General features: G+C 36.3%; 1 protein-coding gene across 3 annotated transcripts in view; it reads left to right on the forward strand.

Moving 5' to 3' along the window:
• The window catches only part of Eps15 (epidermal growth factor receptor pathway substrate 15), a 187,753-nt gene that overhangs the window by 143,833 nt on the left and 29,511 nt on the right, over nucleotides 1-14,409 (forward strand). For all 3 annotated transcript variants that reach the window (XM_004639135.2, XM_023724226.1, XM_023724227.1), the window contains exons 16-20: nucleotides 6,278-6,481; nucleotides 8,832-8,948; nucleotides 9,123-9,213; nucleotides 11,872-11,907; nucleotides 13,408-13,544. In XM_004639135.2, the coding sequence (XP_004639192.2) occupies nucleotides 6,278-6,481; nucleotides 8,832-8,948; nucleotides 9,123-9,213; nucleotides 11,872-11,907; nucleotides 13,408-13,544 (585 nt within the window). The remainder of the gene's footprint in view (nucleotides 1-6,277; nucleotides 6,482-8,831; nucleotides 8,949-9,122; nucleotides 9,214-11,871; nucleotides 11,908-13,407; nucleotides 13,545-14,409) is intronic.

Raw genomic sequence — 14,409 nt, forward strand, 5'->3', positions numbered from 1 at the left:
TTTCCTATTGATGTCCCATGGATCTGCTTTGGGATGTGGGAGTTTTGGGAAGGTATTCTTTTCCTTTATCTTCTCATATTTCTTTTGTTGTTATTTTTATGAAGGGGTATTTAGTGCTGAGGCTTGTGGGTTGATTATAGTGGAAAGACTTCGTTGGTAGTATGGAGACCTCTTTATAGTTACTGCCTGCTTTTCACTGATGCACTCTTAGTATGACTAACTGTAGGCCTTTGCCTCTGTGCTGGGATCCAATCATCTTAGCTAATTTGGGAGCAGAGGTTGCGGTGTAAATTAGCCCAGCATACAACTTTCCAGGAATGGGCCACAGTATTGTTTGTGATACACAGGCAATTGAGATACACATTAAATAGATGTTAACCCAGTGGAAATACTAGCAGATGAATTCTTTAAAATTGTTTTGATAATTTAAAAAAAAAAATTGTTCCATTGAGGTAGAATTTACATACCATAGTAGTCACAAATTTTGAGGGTATAGTTTAATGAGCTTTTGATAAATTTAGAGTTGTGTAAATATCACAGTGCAGTTTTAGAACATTTTTATCTCTCTTAAAAGATTCCTCATACTTTTTACTTGGTCTTTAGTCATCCTTTTTTTTGCCAAACCGGGGATTGAACTCTGGCCCTTGCGCTTGCCAGGGAAGCACTTATTCCACTGAGCCATCTTCCCGGCCCCTAGTCATCCTTTCAAATTGCTTATTAGTCTGCTTTCTGCCTCTAGATTTGTCATTTTTTAAACATTTCATACGGACGAAACAAAACGATATGTAATATATGACTTCATTCACTTAATATATCTGAGGTTCAGCCATTATTATAGTGTATATGTTCATTTGTTTTTGTTTTTTTATGTTGTTGTTGTTTTTGTATTTTAGGGGAGGGTATACAGGGTGTCCAGGATCTCACTACTAGATTGGACTCTAGTGATTTTCCTGTTTACAGCTCTCAAATGCTGGGATTACAGGTGCGCGCCACCATGCCCAGTCTCAATCCCTGTCTCAGTACCCTGAGGGTTGGACCAGCATGGCAGGCTGGAGGATCGAACCCCAGCCCCTACGCCTGCTTGCAGGTACTTTAATCTGATGAGCTATTTGGCCAGCCCTTATATGTTCATTTGTATGTTTAAAAAGTTTTTATTTAATGTCCCAGTAAACGAACATTTGGATTCTTTCCCATTGTTGGCTGTTACAAATAATGTTACTATGAATAAGTCATTCTGTGGATATATGATCTTAGTTTTCTTGGTTGTGGAGTAGGTTTTTTTTTTTTTGTACTGGGAATCAAACTGAGAACCTCATGCTTGCCAGTCAGTAGTTGGTCATCTTATAACTTTATATTTGAGTTTCTTTTTTTTCTTTTAAGGGTTCATCTAATATATCTTTTATTTTTTTTATTTTTCCCATAATTTTATTGATAAACAAATAGTAATGAGACAGTTTCAAATCAAATTGGTAGGACAGTTTCAATAATTCACACATTGCATACACTCTTCCTAGTGGTTAATTGCTGTACAAGATATGGACATGATATCCTGTTTAGAAACATCATTAGAACAAATCGCTCTATTCATTAAGAGAATGTAACTGTATATCTATCCTAACCACTTTGAATACACAGATACAAAATGGACACTCATCTGTATGCCCTTTTTTGGTTAAGTTCTGTTATTTGAATATTATAGGTGTGTAAACTCTGTAAACTATTCTAAAAGAGTCCAGTAGCCCATAATAGTATTGGGTCTTCGCTTCACTGGCAATGTCAGAAATTGTTGACCTGTGAGTTTCTTTTTAATTTTAAATTATCAAACTTTTTCAAAGAAGCTGTAGCATTTTATATTCTTCCAGCAATATTATGACAGTTTGAGCTTCCTCACATTATCACTCTTAGATTTGTAGTCATTCTAGTAGGTGGAAAGTGATATGTATCACATAGTGTTGAATTTACATTTCCCAAATATGAAGTCATCAGTTTTCATTTGTTGAGTAGTATCTTTCCATTTGTTTATTTTCTTGGATGAAATGTCTGTTTATATCTTTTGCTCATTTAAAAAACTGAGTTGTCTCTTATTATAAGATTTTTCTGTATGTTCTGGAAATAACAAATGATATTTATCAGATGAATAGTTTATATTTTCTATCAAGCTATAGTTTGTCTTCATTTTTCTTTCTTTGAAAGGGGACTACTTTTAGAAGAAAGCACAAGCGTAAGTGAAGAAGAAATGGCTCTAGATGTTACAAATCATATTGAAAAAATAAAGCAGTGTTTGTGAGCCATACAGGAGCCTAGTTTTGGTCAAGAGTCTCTTCATTGTCTCAGGCATAAGAATAAGAATTGATCTTTCTAAATCATTTTGATACTTAATTTTTTCCCTTTATTGCTTCAGGGAAATCTTCAGTTTCAAGATTTTAAAGTTGTAGTGGATCATTCAGTTGATTTACGCTCATGATAAAATTTTATTTTAAAAAATGAAATAGAGGGGCTGGAGAGATGGCTCAGTGGTCTAAAGCACCTACTTGAAACAAGCTTGGCTAAAGCACAGGGACCGCGGTTCGATCCCCAGCACCACATGCCAGCCAGACCCGCCCCCTGGTGGGCTGAGCTGGCCACACACACACACAATAAATAAATGTAATAAATAAAAATAAATAAATAAAAAAAAAATGAAATAGAGGGACAAGGGAATAACTCAGTGATAGAGCACTTGGCTAGCATCCATGAGGCCCTGGATTTGATTCTTAGCACCACAAAGCAAGGGATTGGAGGAACCAGTGTGCATTCCATGTAGTAAGATTTGTTTCACTATTGTATATACATGTATTGTGTATATGTAGTTGTACACATATATCATATATATATGACATGTATATAGTATATGCGTATTGATATACATAAAGATACATTCAAGTATATGCATATACATTTACTAGATTAGAATGCGTAATTGATTTCTATTGTGGGTTAAAAGTAAAGGGCCGGCCAGATAGCTCAGCAGATTAAAGTGCTTGAATAGGAAGACACAGAGACTGGATTCCATACAGAGTGTCTTGCTGGCCCTACCCCAGGGCTTGCTGAGATGTTGATTGAGACTGGGCGTGGTGGCATGCGCCTATAATCCCAGCACTTGGGAGGCTGAAAACAGGAGGATTACTATGTCCAATCTGTGTAATGAGACCCTCTAGACCCTGTACTAAATACATTAAAAATAAATAACTAAAAGTTTATATACAGGGTTTATGTTGTGTGTTACAAATACATATTTAATCCCAAAATACAATGTAGTTTGGTTGATATGCCTATGATTATTTATGCCTACTGCTTAAATTTATAAGCACAGTATTAGAATTTATTCATTGCAATATAGTAAACACTTATAGCAGGTACCATTGTGGTTGATATTGGAGCTATATACACTTCTAGACATACCACCAACAAAATTTGTAGTCCCTATCCTGGAAGAACTCAAGATTTTTAACTTTTTTTTTTTTTTTTTTGTATTTTAGTACAGGGTCTCACTATTTACATCAGACTCATAGTGATCTGTCTGTGTTCAGCCTCCCAAGTGCTAGGATTGCAGGCACGTACCACCATGCCCAACCTCAATCTCAGTCTCAGTGCACCCCATGGCAGGGCTGGCACAGCACACTGGGGATTGAGCCCAGCCATTACACTCAGCCTCAACAAGTGCTTTAGTCCGCTGAGCTCTCTAGCCAGTCTAAATTTGTTTTCTTAATTACAGACAGATGTTAGTATTAAGATTTTTTTCCTGTCTCTAGTCTATAACATCTTGCTTTATTATTTTTAAAATAATTTTATTGAGAAATAAATAGCAGTGAGACTGTCAAAACCAATTACTAGCACAATTTCAATAATTAATACGTTGCATTTTGTTGTCTTAGTGGTTATTCATTGTACAAGATGCAGACATGATATCCTGTCCACAAACACTATTAGAAGAAATCTCTCTATTCATTGAATTAAGGGAATGCAGCTGTATATCTATCCTATTTTGAATATACAGATACAAAATGATGGTTCATTTGTATCCCCCTATTTTGTTAAGTTTTGTCAGAGAAGGGTATTCCATTGTCATTTAAATATTGTAGGTATGTGAATTCAGGAAAATATTCCAATATAGTCCGGTAGTCCATAATAGTAGTGGGTTTTCCATAAGACTGACAATGTCAAAAGTTGTTGACTTGAGCCTTTTACAACTCAGCATATTAATATGGCTTTACTTTTTATACTTAGTTTGTATACTTTTCTGCTGGATGGTTAAGACCAACATAAAACAAGACCTATATAACAAGAAATGTAACTTTTATATCTGAGAAGGTGAGTCAAATCCCCTTAGGATTTATCCTGAAACCCTGTACTGCAGTTTGTAGACCCTTTGTCATTGTCAGCCATGTGGATGAATCACGGCCATTGCTTGACCAGTTTACTCTCTGCAAAAGCCTGAGAATGTTTTTCTCTCCATGTGACTCTCCTTAGGCACACTCTACATCATTGATTACTTTCCTCTGTGGCTCCATAATCTCCTTGATCAGAAAATTTGGAGCACAACTGAGTTACATGATGTTACAGTACAGGTTCTCCTATGTCCTGAGTCTTCACTGACCTTGAAAGGCTAGGGCAAAAATGTTGGCTTTCCTTGCCAACATTTTTCCCTAATTTTTGGTCTGCAAACATAGGTTGTTAACCCTCCAGAAGAGAAGCTTATTATTATTACCCTACAATATAAGCTGTTGAGCTTAACCTATCTATCCGAATATCAAACATCTTAGGCATAACATGTAGCAGGTATTTTCCATCAAGTATTGATATGTTAAACTTTAAGTCCCTACAGAATATGAAGAAAAAATAAAAATTTAAAGAACAGAAATAAACAGTTACATATTTTTACACAGAAATTTAGAAATCTAACCATATACAGCATTGTAGCAGGACAGTCCTTTGGCTTTTTTTTCTTGTCTCTTGTTTTCATTTATTACTTTTTCTTTTTTTTTAAACAACCATTTACTTGAGAGGCAGTATGGCAGTAATTGGTATGTCATGACAAACAGTACGTATTTAGAAGACCAGAATGACAGGCATTCCAAGCATGACCCTACCGTTACACATTGCTATCTTCAGTGCAGTTGCTTAGTTCACAGGTATCAACAGATATAGTTAGAGTGAGAATCCTACCAATTAACTGCTAACTTCAAAAACATGCTGAAGATTCTCAGGATCATTGCCTTACCCGTCTTGTGCATATAGATGTATGGCTTTGCCCCTGTCATGTTTCTTAGCTTTTCTCCTTGCCCTCTTTTGTCTAATCCTGAAGTTCTCGCTTTGCTTTTAATTGTGTTATACCTTTCTATTTTTATTTCTTCTTTGGAGTTCTTCTACTAGGGAGACTATATGCTTTACTTATTTATTTTTAATGTATTTAGTACAGGGTCTGCAGGGTCTCACTACACAGATCCAGATTGGACTCATAATGATCCTTCCTGTTTTTCATCCTCCCAAGTGCTGGGATTACAGGCACAGGCAACCATGCTCAGTCTCATTCGCTGTCTCAGTGCGCCCCGGGGGTGGGAGATCGAACACCCAGTCCCTGTGTCTGCCTAAGCAGATGCTTTAATCTGCTGAACTATCTGGCTGGCCCTAACATCTTGCTTTTTAATTATATTACAGCTTACTGAATTCTGCTTTCTGTGTCTCACTATTTCAGGAGTATAAATTCCTTTGGATAGTGAGGCAAAACAAAACAAAACCAAGCATCTTGTATTTATTATGCTTGACATAGATGGGGTTTAGAGAATACTTTTTAGGATTCTAATCCATTAACATAGTGCCAGAGATAAGACAGTAGCTCATTTTATCTTTGTCTTCACTCCCCTTTTCTCAGTATGTTCCAGAGCCATATGGACTCTCCCACAACTTTTATATCTCTCCTAAAGCTTCATCACAGAATTTCCCTTCTTTTGGGTACCCTTACCCTTCTTTTTCCAGTTGTACCCTAAAGGACTACCAATTTTCACATACCTAAGTCAGAATTCTTGGAAATTTCAAAACATGTATAAAAACAAATCCATATATACTGTAATTTCAAGATAACCTGTGGGGAGAGATTACTGAATCTAAGTCATGTTATATTCCTGGAGGATTCTCCTAACAGGAAGTAAATTTATCCTTGACCAAGTCTAGGGGTATAGCTATTTTTATATTGTGTGTCTTTCTGATAATAATTTTATATTTCTGCTTCGGTTGACAGATGCAAATGAGACTGATGGAAATAAAAGATCTAGAAAATCACAACAGTGAATTGAATTGGTGCAGTAGCCCACATAGTGTTCTTGTAAATGGCGCTACAGATTATTGCAGCCTCAGCACCAGCAGCAGTGAAGCAGCCAACCTTAATGAACCTGCTGAAGGCCAGAGCAATCTAGAGTCTGAGCCCATACACCAGGAGTCTCCAGTGAGTCTAGTAGTTTTATGTTCTTCATCATCAACTTCAGAAAAAAAAAATCTGTTATGAAGAAAGGTTTTGGCATTATACCTAATACAGATGTTACCATACCTAATGTAAATGTTACCAGGCCTTATCTAAAGATGTTTGCAATTTCTTTTTTAAAGACAGGGAGTAAATCTTTTAAGATCTAGTAACTAACAGTTTCAACTAGCCTGTTTAAAATATTTTCTATAGGGCTCAGCAGATTGAAGCACCTGTTCAATCCCCAGGCCTGCTGTACCAGCCCTGCCCCCCAGGGTGCGCTGAGAAGTTGAATGAGACTGGGCGTGGTGGCATGGCACCTGTAATACCAGCACTTGGGAGGCTGTAAACAGGAGGATCATTATGAGTTCAGTCTACACAGTGAGACCCTGTAGATCCTGTCTTAAATACAAAAATAAATTAAATAAATAATAAAATGAATATTTTATGTAGAAAATAACTTATTTTTTTAAGATGAGACTTACTGTGTTGCTAAGTCTGGTCTTGAACTATTGGGCTCAAGTGATACTCCTGCCTCAGCCACTCAAGTCGCTGGAATAGTAGGCACTTGCTGCTGCACCTTAGCTAATAAATTCTTTAAAGATTTTTTTTTTCCTTTAAGGAGCCAGAGCTATAACTCTGATAGATAGTTGGCCTAGCATACGAGACCCTGCCTTCAATCTTCAGCACCACAAAGCAAAAATTAAAAAAAGGCAAGCATGGTGGCATATGTCTGGACTCAGGAGACTGAGGCAGGAAGATCATGAGTTTGAGGCTATGTAATGAATTCAAGGCTGGCCTGACCTGTATAAGAAGACCCTGTCTTTAAAAAGCAAAACTATTTGAAACAAGCTTTTAATATATTTTCCCTTAAGTGGAAAGTAATTCTTTATTTCATAATGTTAAGGGCATTTATCTTTTTATGACGGGCTTCTTTCACTTATAATCATGTTTCATAGGGTCGTCCTTTTTTTGGGGGGAGGGTGTTGCGGGGGTATCAAGAGTCGAGTTTAGGATCTCATACTTGCCAGGCAGGCCGCTGAACTATATCCTTGGCCAGTAGGGTCATCCTTGTGACATGAATCATAAAGCTAGGCAGTATTCCATTGTGTGGGTAAATAACTATGTGATTTGAATCAGTGTCCCCTAAAGCCCAGATAAAGGCTTAGTCCTCAGAGTGTGGTGCTCCAAGTAGGTAGTAGAATCTGTAGGATGTGGGGCCTCCTGAGAGGTCTCATGTCACTGAGGCTACCTTGTTTTACCGGGTATTATATGGCATGCCAGCTACATGGTGTTGAATGTGTGTGGAGGCTAAGGAGACAAAAGCAGCAGAATCTAGCAGTATGACACTGTGATAAAGGTTTACTGCGGGGAGCAGCCATTGAAGAATTTTAAACAATTTTAAAATGAAATTTACCTTTCAGAAATGTTGGAAATGAATTGAAAAGTGCATGTTACACATAGAAATATGTTGAGAGGCTATTGAAACACTCTGTATGAGTGTTGTAGCTTAAATTTAAAAAGTTATAGGAGGGAGGAGGACAAAATAACAAGTTTGAAGGGCATTCAAGATTAAAAGTTTATGGGCTTCATTGTATTTAGTTAGTACATTCAGATATATTATTCTCTTTCAACCACAAAAGGCAGATAGATCATGGGTTATCCTTCAAACACAATAGCATGGTATGAAATGGAGATTACCTCACTTTTTAAGCCTTTGTACTAGTGATTTACATCAAGGAAACAATGAAGAGCACTGAAAAACTTTTAACCCAAGGGGTAACAGTAAGATTCAGCCTTGAAATCAGTTAACCTTAGCTGTGTAAGGCTATGTTAGATGCAGGGAGCCTGGGCCAGAGATGATTATATGGTAAATGGATGATAATAACAGTGAGGATAGAGAAGGTAAAAATTTGAGAAAGAGGCTAAAAAGCACACTTAGTAAGATTTGGAGTCATTCTCTAACCAGGGGTAATGAAAATGGAAGTGGTAATAGATGACCTTATGACTTCTAGCTTAGTGACTTTGATGCTTGGTGACACCATCTTCCTAAAGAAAAGATTATAAGGAAGAAATGATTCAATGAATCATTATGCTTGCCTTTTTCTTATTTTTGAGAGTTTTTAATTTTCTTTTGTCAGTTTCCTCCACTAAATGGAAAAGGATTATTCTTATTCTATGTAGTATTAATACAGGCAGGGCTGAGGGTATTGCTTAGTGGATAGAGTGCTCATCTAGCATGCTTGAGATCCTGGCTTTGATTCTCAGCATCATTTGTGCTAAAAGAGTGTGTGTGTGTGTGTGTGTGTGTGTGTGTGTGTGTGTGTTTTCATAGGCAAGAAGTAGTCCTGAAATACCACCTTCTGATGTGACTGATGAAAATGAAGTGGTGACTATAGCTGTTAATGAAAAAGTTTGTCCTGAAGTTGACAGTGACAGACATACAAAAGAGGTAAAATAAATTTATGTGTAAATATTCTTAGCACTACTATGTTAAGGATTCTGTATGATTACTAAAAATTTTTGTTCATTTTTCAGAGTATGAATCTGAATATAGATTATTTTAAAATGTTATTTTTTAAGACTTCGGTTCCTAAATAATTTTTCAATTTGAAAATGTTTTTAGGAAGATCCATTTAATGTAGAATCAAGTTCACTGACAGATCCAGTTACAGATACAAACATGGATTTTTTCCAGTCTGATCCTTTTGTTGGCAGTAAGTATCTTTTTATATCTTTAACCAGAAATACTTTTTAATGTACAAGCTAGGGCTTCAGTTTTGAAAGCATACTTCTTACAATAGATGAGAGTAAGAATTTGTTTTTTAACTTGCTAGTATTTGTCCTCCACAGGCGACTAAATCCTAGAACTGAGTCTTTGACTATGGCTAAAGAGACCCTGATTAAGAGTATATTTCTCTTGAAGAATAGGGGCCAAAGGAAAGAGATGTATATTATAGACCAGTGATGTCAAACCTTTCAGAGATGAATGCCCAAACTACAACTTTAAACTCACTTGTTTATTATAGTTAAACTGTAATACTGAGGTTTTAGTTTAGAAAATACGACTCATACTATAACATCTTTTGTCTTAAAAGAATACAACACACATGCCATAGGTTTGCCACCACTGAAATAGATCATTACTAAAGATTGGATACACTACAAATAACAATAATGATGATGATAGTGATAAAATGTACAATTTGATAGTTTTAGTATATTCATCACCACAATCTAATTTAGAAGTAGGTTTTTTTATGTGTTTAGTTCAGGTTCAAGTCCACAAATTATACTTGTAGTGATTCTCCTGTTTTCAGCCTCCCAAGTGCTGGTATACAGGCGTGCGAAGAAATAGTTTTTATTACCCTGTAAGGAAACTCTGTATTCAGTAGCAGTCTTTGTAATTTAAAATAGGCAAACTGATTTAAACATTTTTCTAAATATACAAATTACCAGTGAGCACAAAGAAAGATATTCAATATTACTCAGACTCAAAATGAGATACCATTTCATATCTACTGCATTGCTTAAGCAAAAGGATAGGTAATAAGTGTTGGGAAGGATACATAGAACTTGCAACCCCTGTAGATTTGTGGTAGGCATGTAAAATAATCTCTCTGGAAAAGTGTATGGCAGTTCCTCTACCAATTAAATGTAGAATTACTATATAATTTTATATATTCAAGAGAAACAAAGAACACACAGTGTTAAACATGAAATTGTCATGCCTACTTTATAATGGTCTTTTTATTGTTGATTTATAGCAGCTTTTTATGTATTCTAAGTATAATTCACGTATCGTCTCAGTTACTCTGTTGTCAATGCTGGGACAAATATCCAACACCCAAAATGAAGAAAGCAAAGATTTATTTAGCTCACAGTTACTAGAAGTTTCAGTCCATACTTGGCTGGTTCCAAGTCAGATTGGCACATGGCACTCAATAACCTTTCATGGCGGCTGCAAAGAGCAAAGAAGTGGGGGCAGGGGAGATGGTTCAGTAGAATAAGTGCTTCCCTGGCAAGCGCAGGGGCCTGAGTTCAATCCCTGGTTCCGAAAAAAAAAAAAAAAAAAAAGAAGTAGCAACAGCAACAATGGCAATAGAGAGGAAGTCTATCTCTCTATCTCTCTTATGTTACATTCAGGCTATCCACCTCAGGCTGAGTGTAGCACTTGCAGCCATAATCCCAACAGTACTAAGACCCATGATCCCAGTGGGTCATGAGTTAATCTCAAAATGTAGAAGTCCCCACCCCATGACTGCATGAGGCTTTGAGGGGGACAACTAGACACAAACTGTAACACCTATCAAATATGTGAATTGTGTTATATTCTTGATGTTTTGACATTTCCTGTGTTATATTCATGATTTTTACTGTCAAGTACAAAGTAATTATAAGTTCAATTTTTCTATTTTTTCTTCTATGATTTATGCTTTTGGTATCATCTAAGAAACTATCACTTAATTTAGAGTCACACAGATTTACTTTTTTTTTTTAATTTCCCCACCCCCCAGATTTACTTCTGATTTTCTAAGTTTTACAGTTTTAGCTGTTCCATTTACATATTTAGTCCAGTTTTATATGTGCTGTGAGGTAGAAATCTTCAGACTGGCTGTAAACTCGCTTATATAACTAAGGCTAGCCTCAAACTCATGGCGATCCTCCTGCCTCAGCCTCCTAAGTGGTAGGATTACAGGCATGTACCGCCATACCTGGGTGGTCAGTATATTACTGATTTTCCATCTTTGATTTATTTGGTTATGCTTTTGTGGCAGTTAGGAATAAGGCATCACAAATTGGGAAACCATAGGAAAGGGGTTTCTTTTTTTGGTTTTGAAACTGTTCTAAAGCCAAGGTATGATGCTTTATGTGCCTGGTACTTTAAAAAAGAGAAAACCTGGTGTCTCAATGCCATCTGTTGAAAAGCTATACTTTCCTTATTGTGTATTCTTTGTATTCTTGTCAAAAATCAAAAGACCATAAGTATAGACTCCTAGACTCTTTACCCCTAGATTTTTCAATTCAGAGTTTCGTTTTTTTTTTATTTTGCCTCAGTGAAATTCAGCATCTTTATTTCTATAAAATAGTTATAGTACTCTTGTAAAGAGTAGACATTTTTAAATACAGTTTTTTGTCTTCCCCTTTTTGTAACCTCTTCTTGTGATCAAGGTAAATATAGTTGGCTATATTTCAAACTTGCCTCTTGTATGAGGTGTGTTGAGTTCAGCCTTTATTCTTTGTTATTTTAAATATCCTAAGTTAGATGGTCCCATTCATAGTTTGTTTTGAGGTAGAGTCACTGAAACTAAGAATATTTGTAGGTAATGGTACCGTAATAGTAAATATTGTTTGTTGATTTCTGCTTATCACAGGTGATCCTTTCAAAGATGATCCTTTTGGGAAAATAGGTTAGTATTTTTTTTTTTTTTAAAGACTGAATCTCCCTGCATATTTCAGGCTGCCCTTGAACTCACTTGTGTAACCCAGACTGGTCTCAAACTATGGCAATACTGCCTCAGCCTCCCAAGTGCTGGGATTACAGGCAGGTGCCACCATGCCTGGCTGGTCAGTATATCACTGGTTTTTCATCCTCACTTTAATTTGATTGTGCTTATGTACTAGTTAGTAATGAGATACCACAAGTTGGGAAATGGGTTTCTGTTTTGATTTTGGAACTGCTGTAAAGCTGTGATATGATGCTTTATGTTCCTGGTAGTTTAAGAAAGAGGGTGGCAGATTCCTTTAAATTCACGTAATAACTTTTTAGCCTTACTATTTTGTTACTGTATTGGTGGTGAGGGATAAAACCCAGGGCTTTCATACATCCTAGAAAAGTGCTCTACCATTTAGCTGCTTGGGAGACTGAGACAGGAGAGTCACAAATTTAGATAGACCCTGTCCTACAAACAAAAAGTGCTTTTATCACTGAGCCGAGCCCCAGCCCCAGCATCACTGTGGTAAGAAGTAATAATATTGCTTTCAGTCACATTGGCTATAATTTCTGCTTATTCACTAAAAGTTAGGTGAGTGTAATCTACATACTACTACAATCTCAGAAGCTCATTTTATTTTCCTAAGATTATAGTCCTTTTGTACAAATGAAGAAAAAGAAACATCCTGAAGAATTGTTGAGATTTTAAAAAATATTTCTAGGGGGCAGCAAGACAGCTCAGTGGACTAAAGCACCTGCTTATGCAAGCACAGAGACCACAGTTTGGTCCCCGGCACCACATGCCATGCCAGTCCTGTCCCCAGGGCAGGCTGAACTGGCCACAGAGTCCGGGTGTAGTGCCACACACCTGTAATCCCAGTGCTGGGGAGGCTGAAAGCAAGAGGATCACTATTAGTCTGAGCTGCATAGTGAAACCCTGTAACAACCAAATAAATAAATATTTCTAGGGTCAAGGAGTTTAGCTCAGTGGAGCAGCACCTGCCTGCAAGCATAAAGTCCAGAGTTCAATTCCTGGCATGCACATGCTCCATAAAAGAGACATCTTTTCTTGAATTTTTTTTTTTTATTATTAAAATAAAGCAAATCTTCTGTACTATTTAGTTTTACTTCCCAAAGTTCTGGCTGTTAGCCTGAATGTCAGATGGAAAAAAATTTTTTGTTGTCTAGCTATGATAGCAGAAGACTTAACATTGAATCCCTGGGGCAGAAGGTATAGCCCAGTGGTAGAGAGCTTGAATAGCATTCATGCCCTGAATTTGATCCCCAGGGATATAGATTCCATAAAGTTACATGTCATTTTAAAAAATAAGTTTTGCAAGAAAAGGATTATATGTTTCTTATCAAAATTACAGAGGAATCTGTGAAATAAAAAGAATGTATGATTTAAAATACCTTTTAATTAAAGCAATGATAATGTAATTTTTTAGTCTCTTATATATGTGTTTTCTTTTCTTAGACCCATTTGGTGGTGATCCATTCAAAGGTTCAGATCCCTTTGCATCTGACTATTTCTTCAAGCAGTCTTCTACTGACCCTTTTGCTACTTCAGGTACTGACCCTTTCAGTGCACCCAGCAACAGCAGTAATGCATCGGTAAGTATGAAAATAGAAACTATTAAGTTGAAAAGAAAACAAGCTGCATAAGTGAATTTTCTTGAAATACACAATGATGAAAGAATCATCCTTTATATTATTTCTAGTAGGTCATAACACAACCCATCTAGTTTTTGTTGCAGGCTGGTGTTTCACAGTTTGCTTACCCACTGGAATTGACTAGAATGATGTAAAATGTCCAAAAATGAAATCCATGCTTCAGTGGATCAGATTTATATCCCTTTAGGGATATTAAAAAGAAATGATTGTAGAACCTTAAGTCAGTCTTAAGTAAAGTTTTCAGGAATATTTGTTACATTGTTGAAAGAATGAAAGTTAAAGAAACATCATTGATGTTTTAAAAAAATAAAATCATTTGTTATTTTGTATAGATAATACCTTGACTATTAATTTTGCAAAGAAGTTCAAATTACACTAAATGTCAGGCTCTCCTGAGTGCTACCAAGATACCAGCAACAGTTGCTATTCAGTAAACCTCATACTGTGGTTCAGTTACTTCTCTGTGCTTCACATTCATTTCTAGTACATCAACCTTACAAGGTTCATGTCTTTAGGCGTCAAAAATATTAACATGTGTAGGGTCATACAATGGAATGCTTTGTTATCTGGAAGCCTTAAAAATAAATATCTATATTACAGATATTTGAAAGTACTTCAAGTAAAATAATATAATGGAATATTTTAGCAAACTGTTACTGTTACTTAGTTACTGTTCTCTCGTTGCTGGGACAAATACCCGACACACAAAATGAAGGAAGGAAAGGTTTATTTAGCTCACAGTTACTGGAGGTTTCAGTCCATACTCAGCTGGGTCCAATGCAGAGCAGCACAGAGCAGAAAGCAA

This window comes from Octodon degus, unplaced genomic scaffold (assembly GCF_000260255.1).
Source record: "Octodon degus isolate 3935 unplaced genomic scaffold, OctDeg1.0 scaffold00107, whole genome shotgun sequence".
NCBI classification, from domain to species: Eukaryota; Metazoa; Chordata; class Mammalia; order Rodentia; family Octodontidae; genus Octodon; species Octodon degus.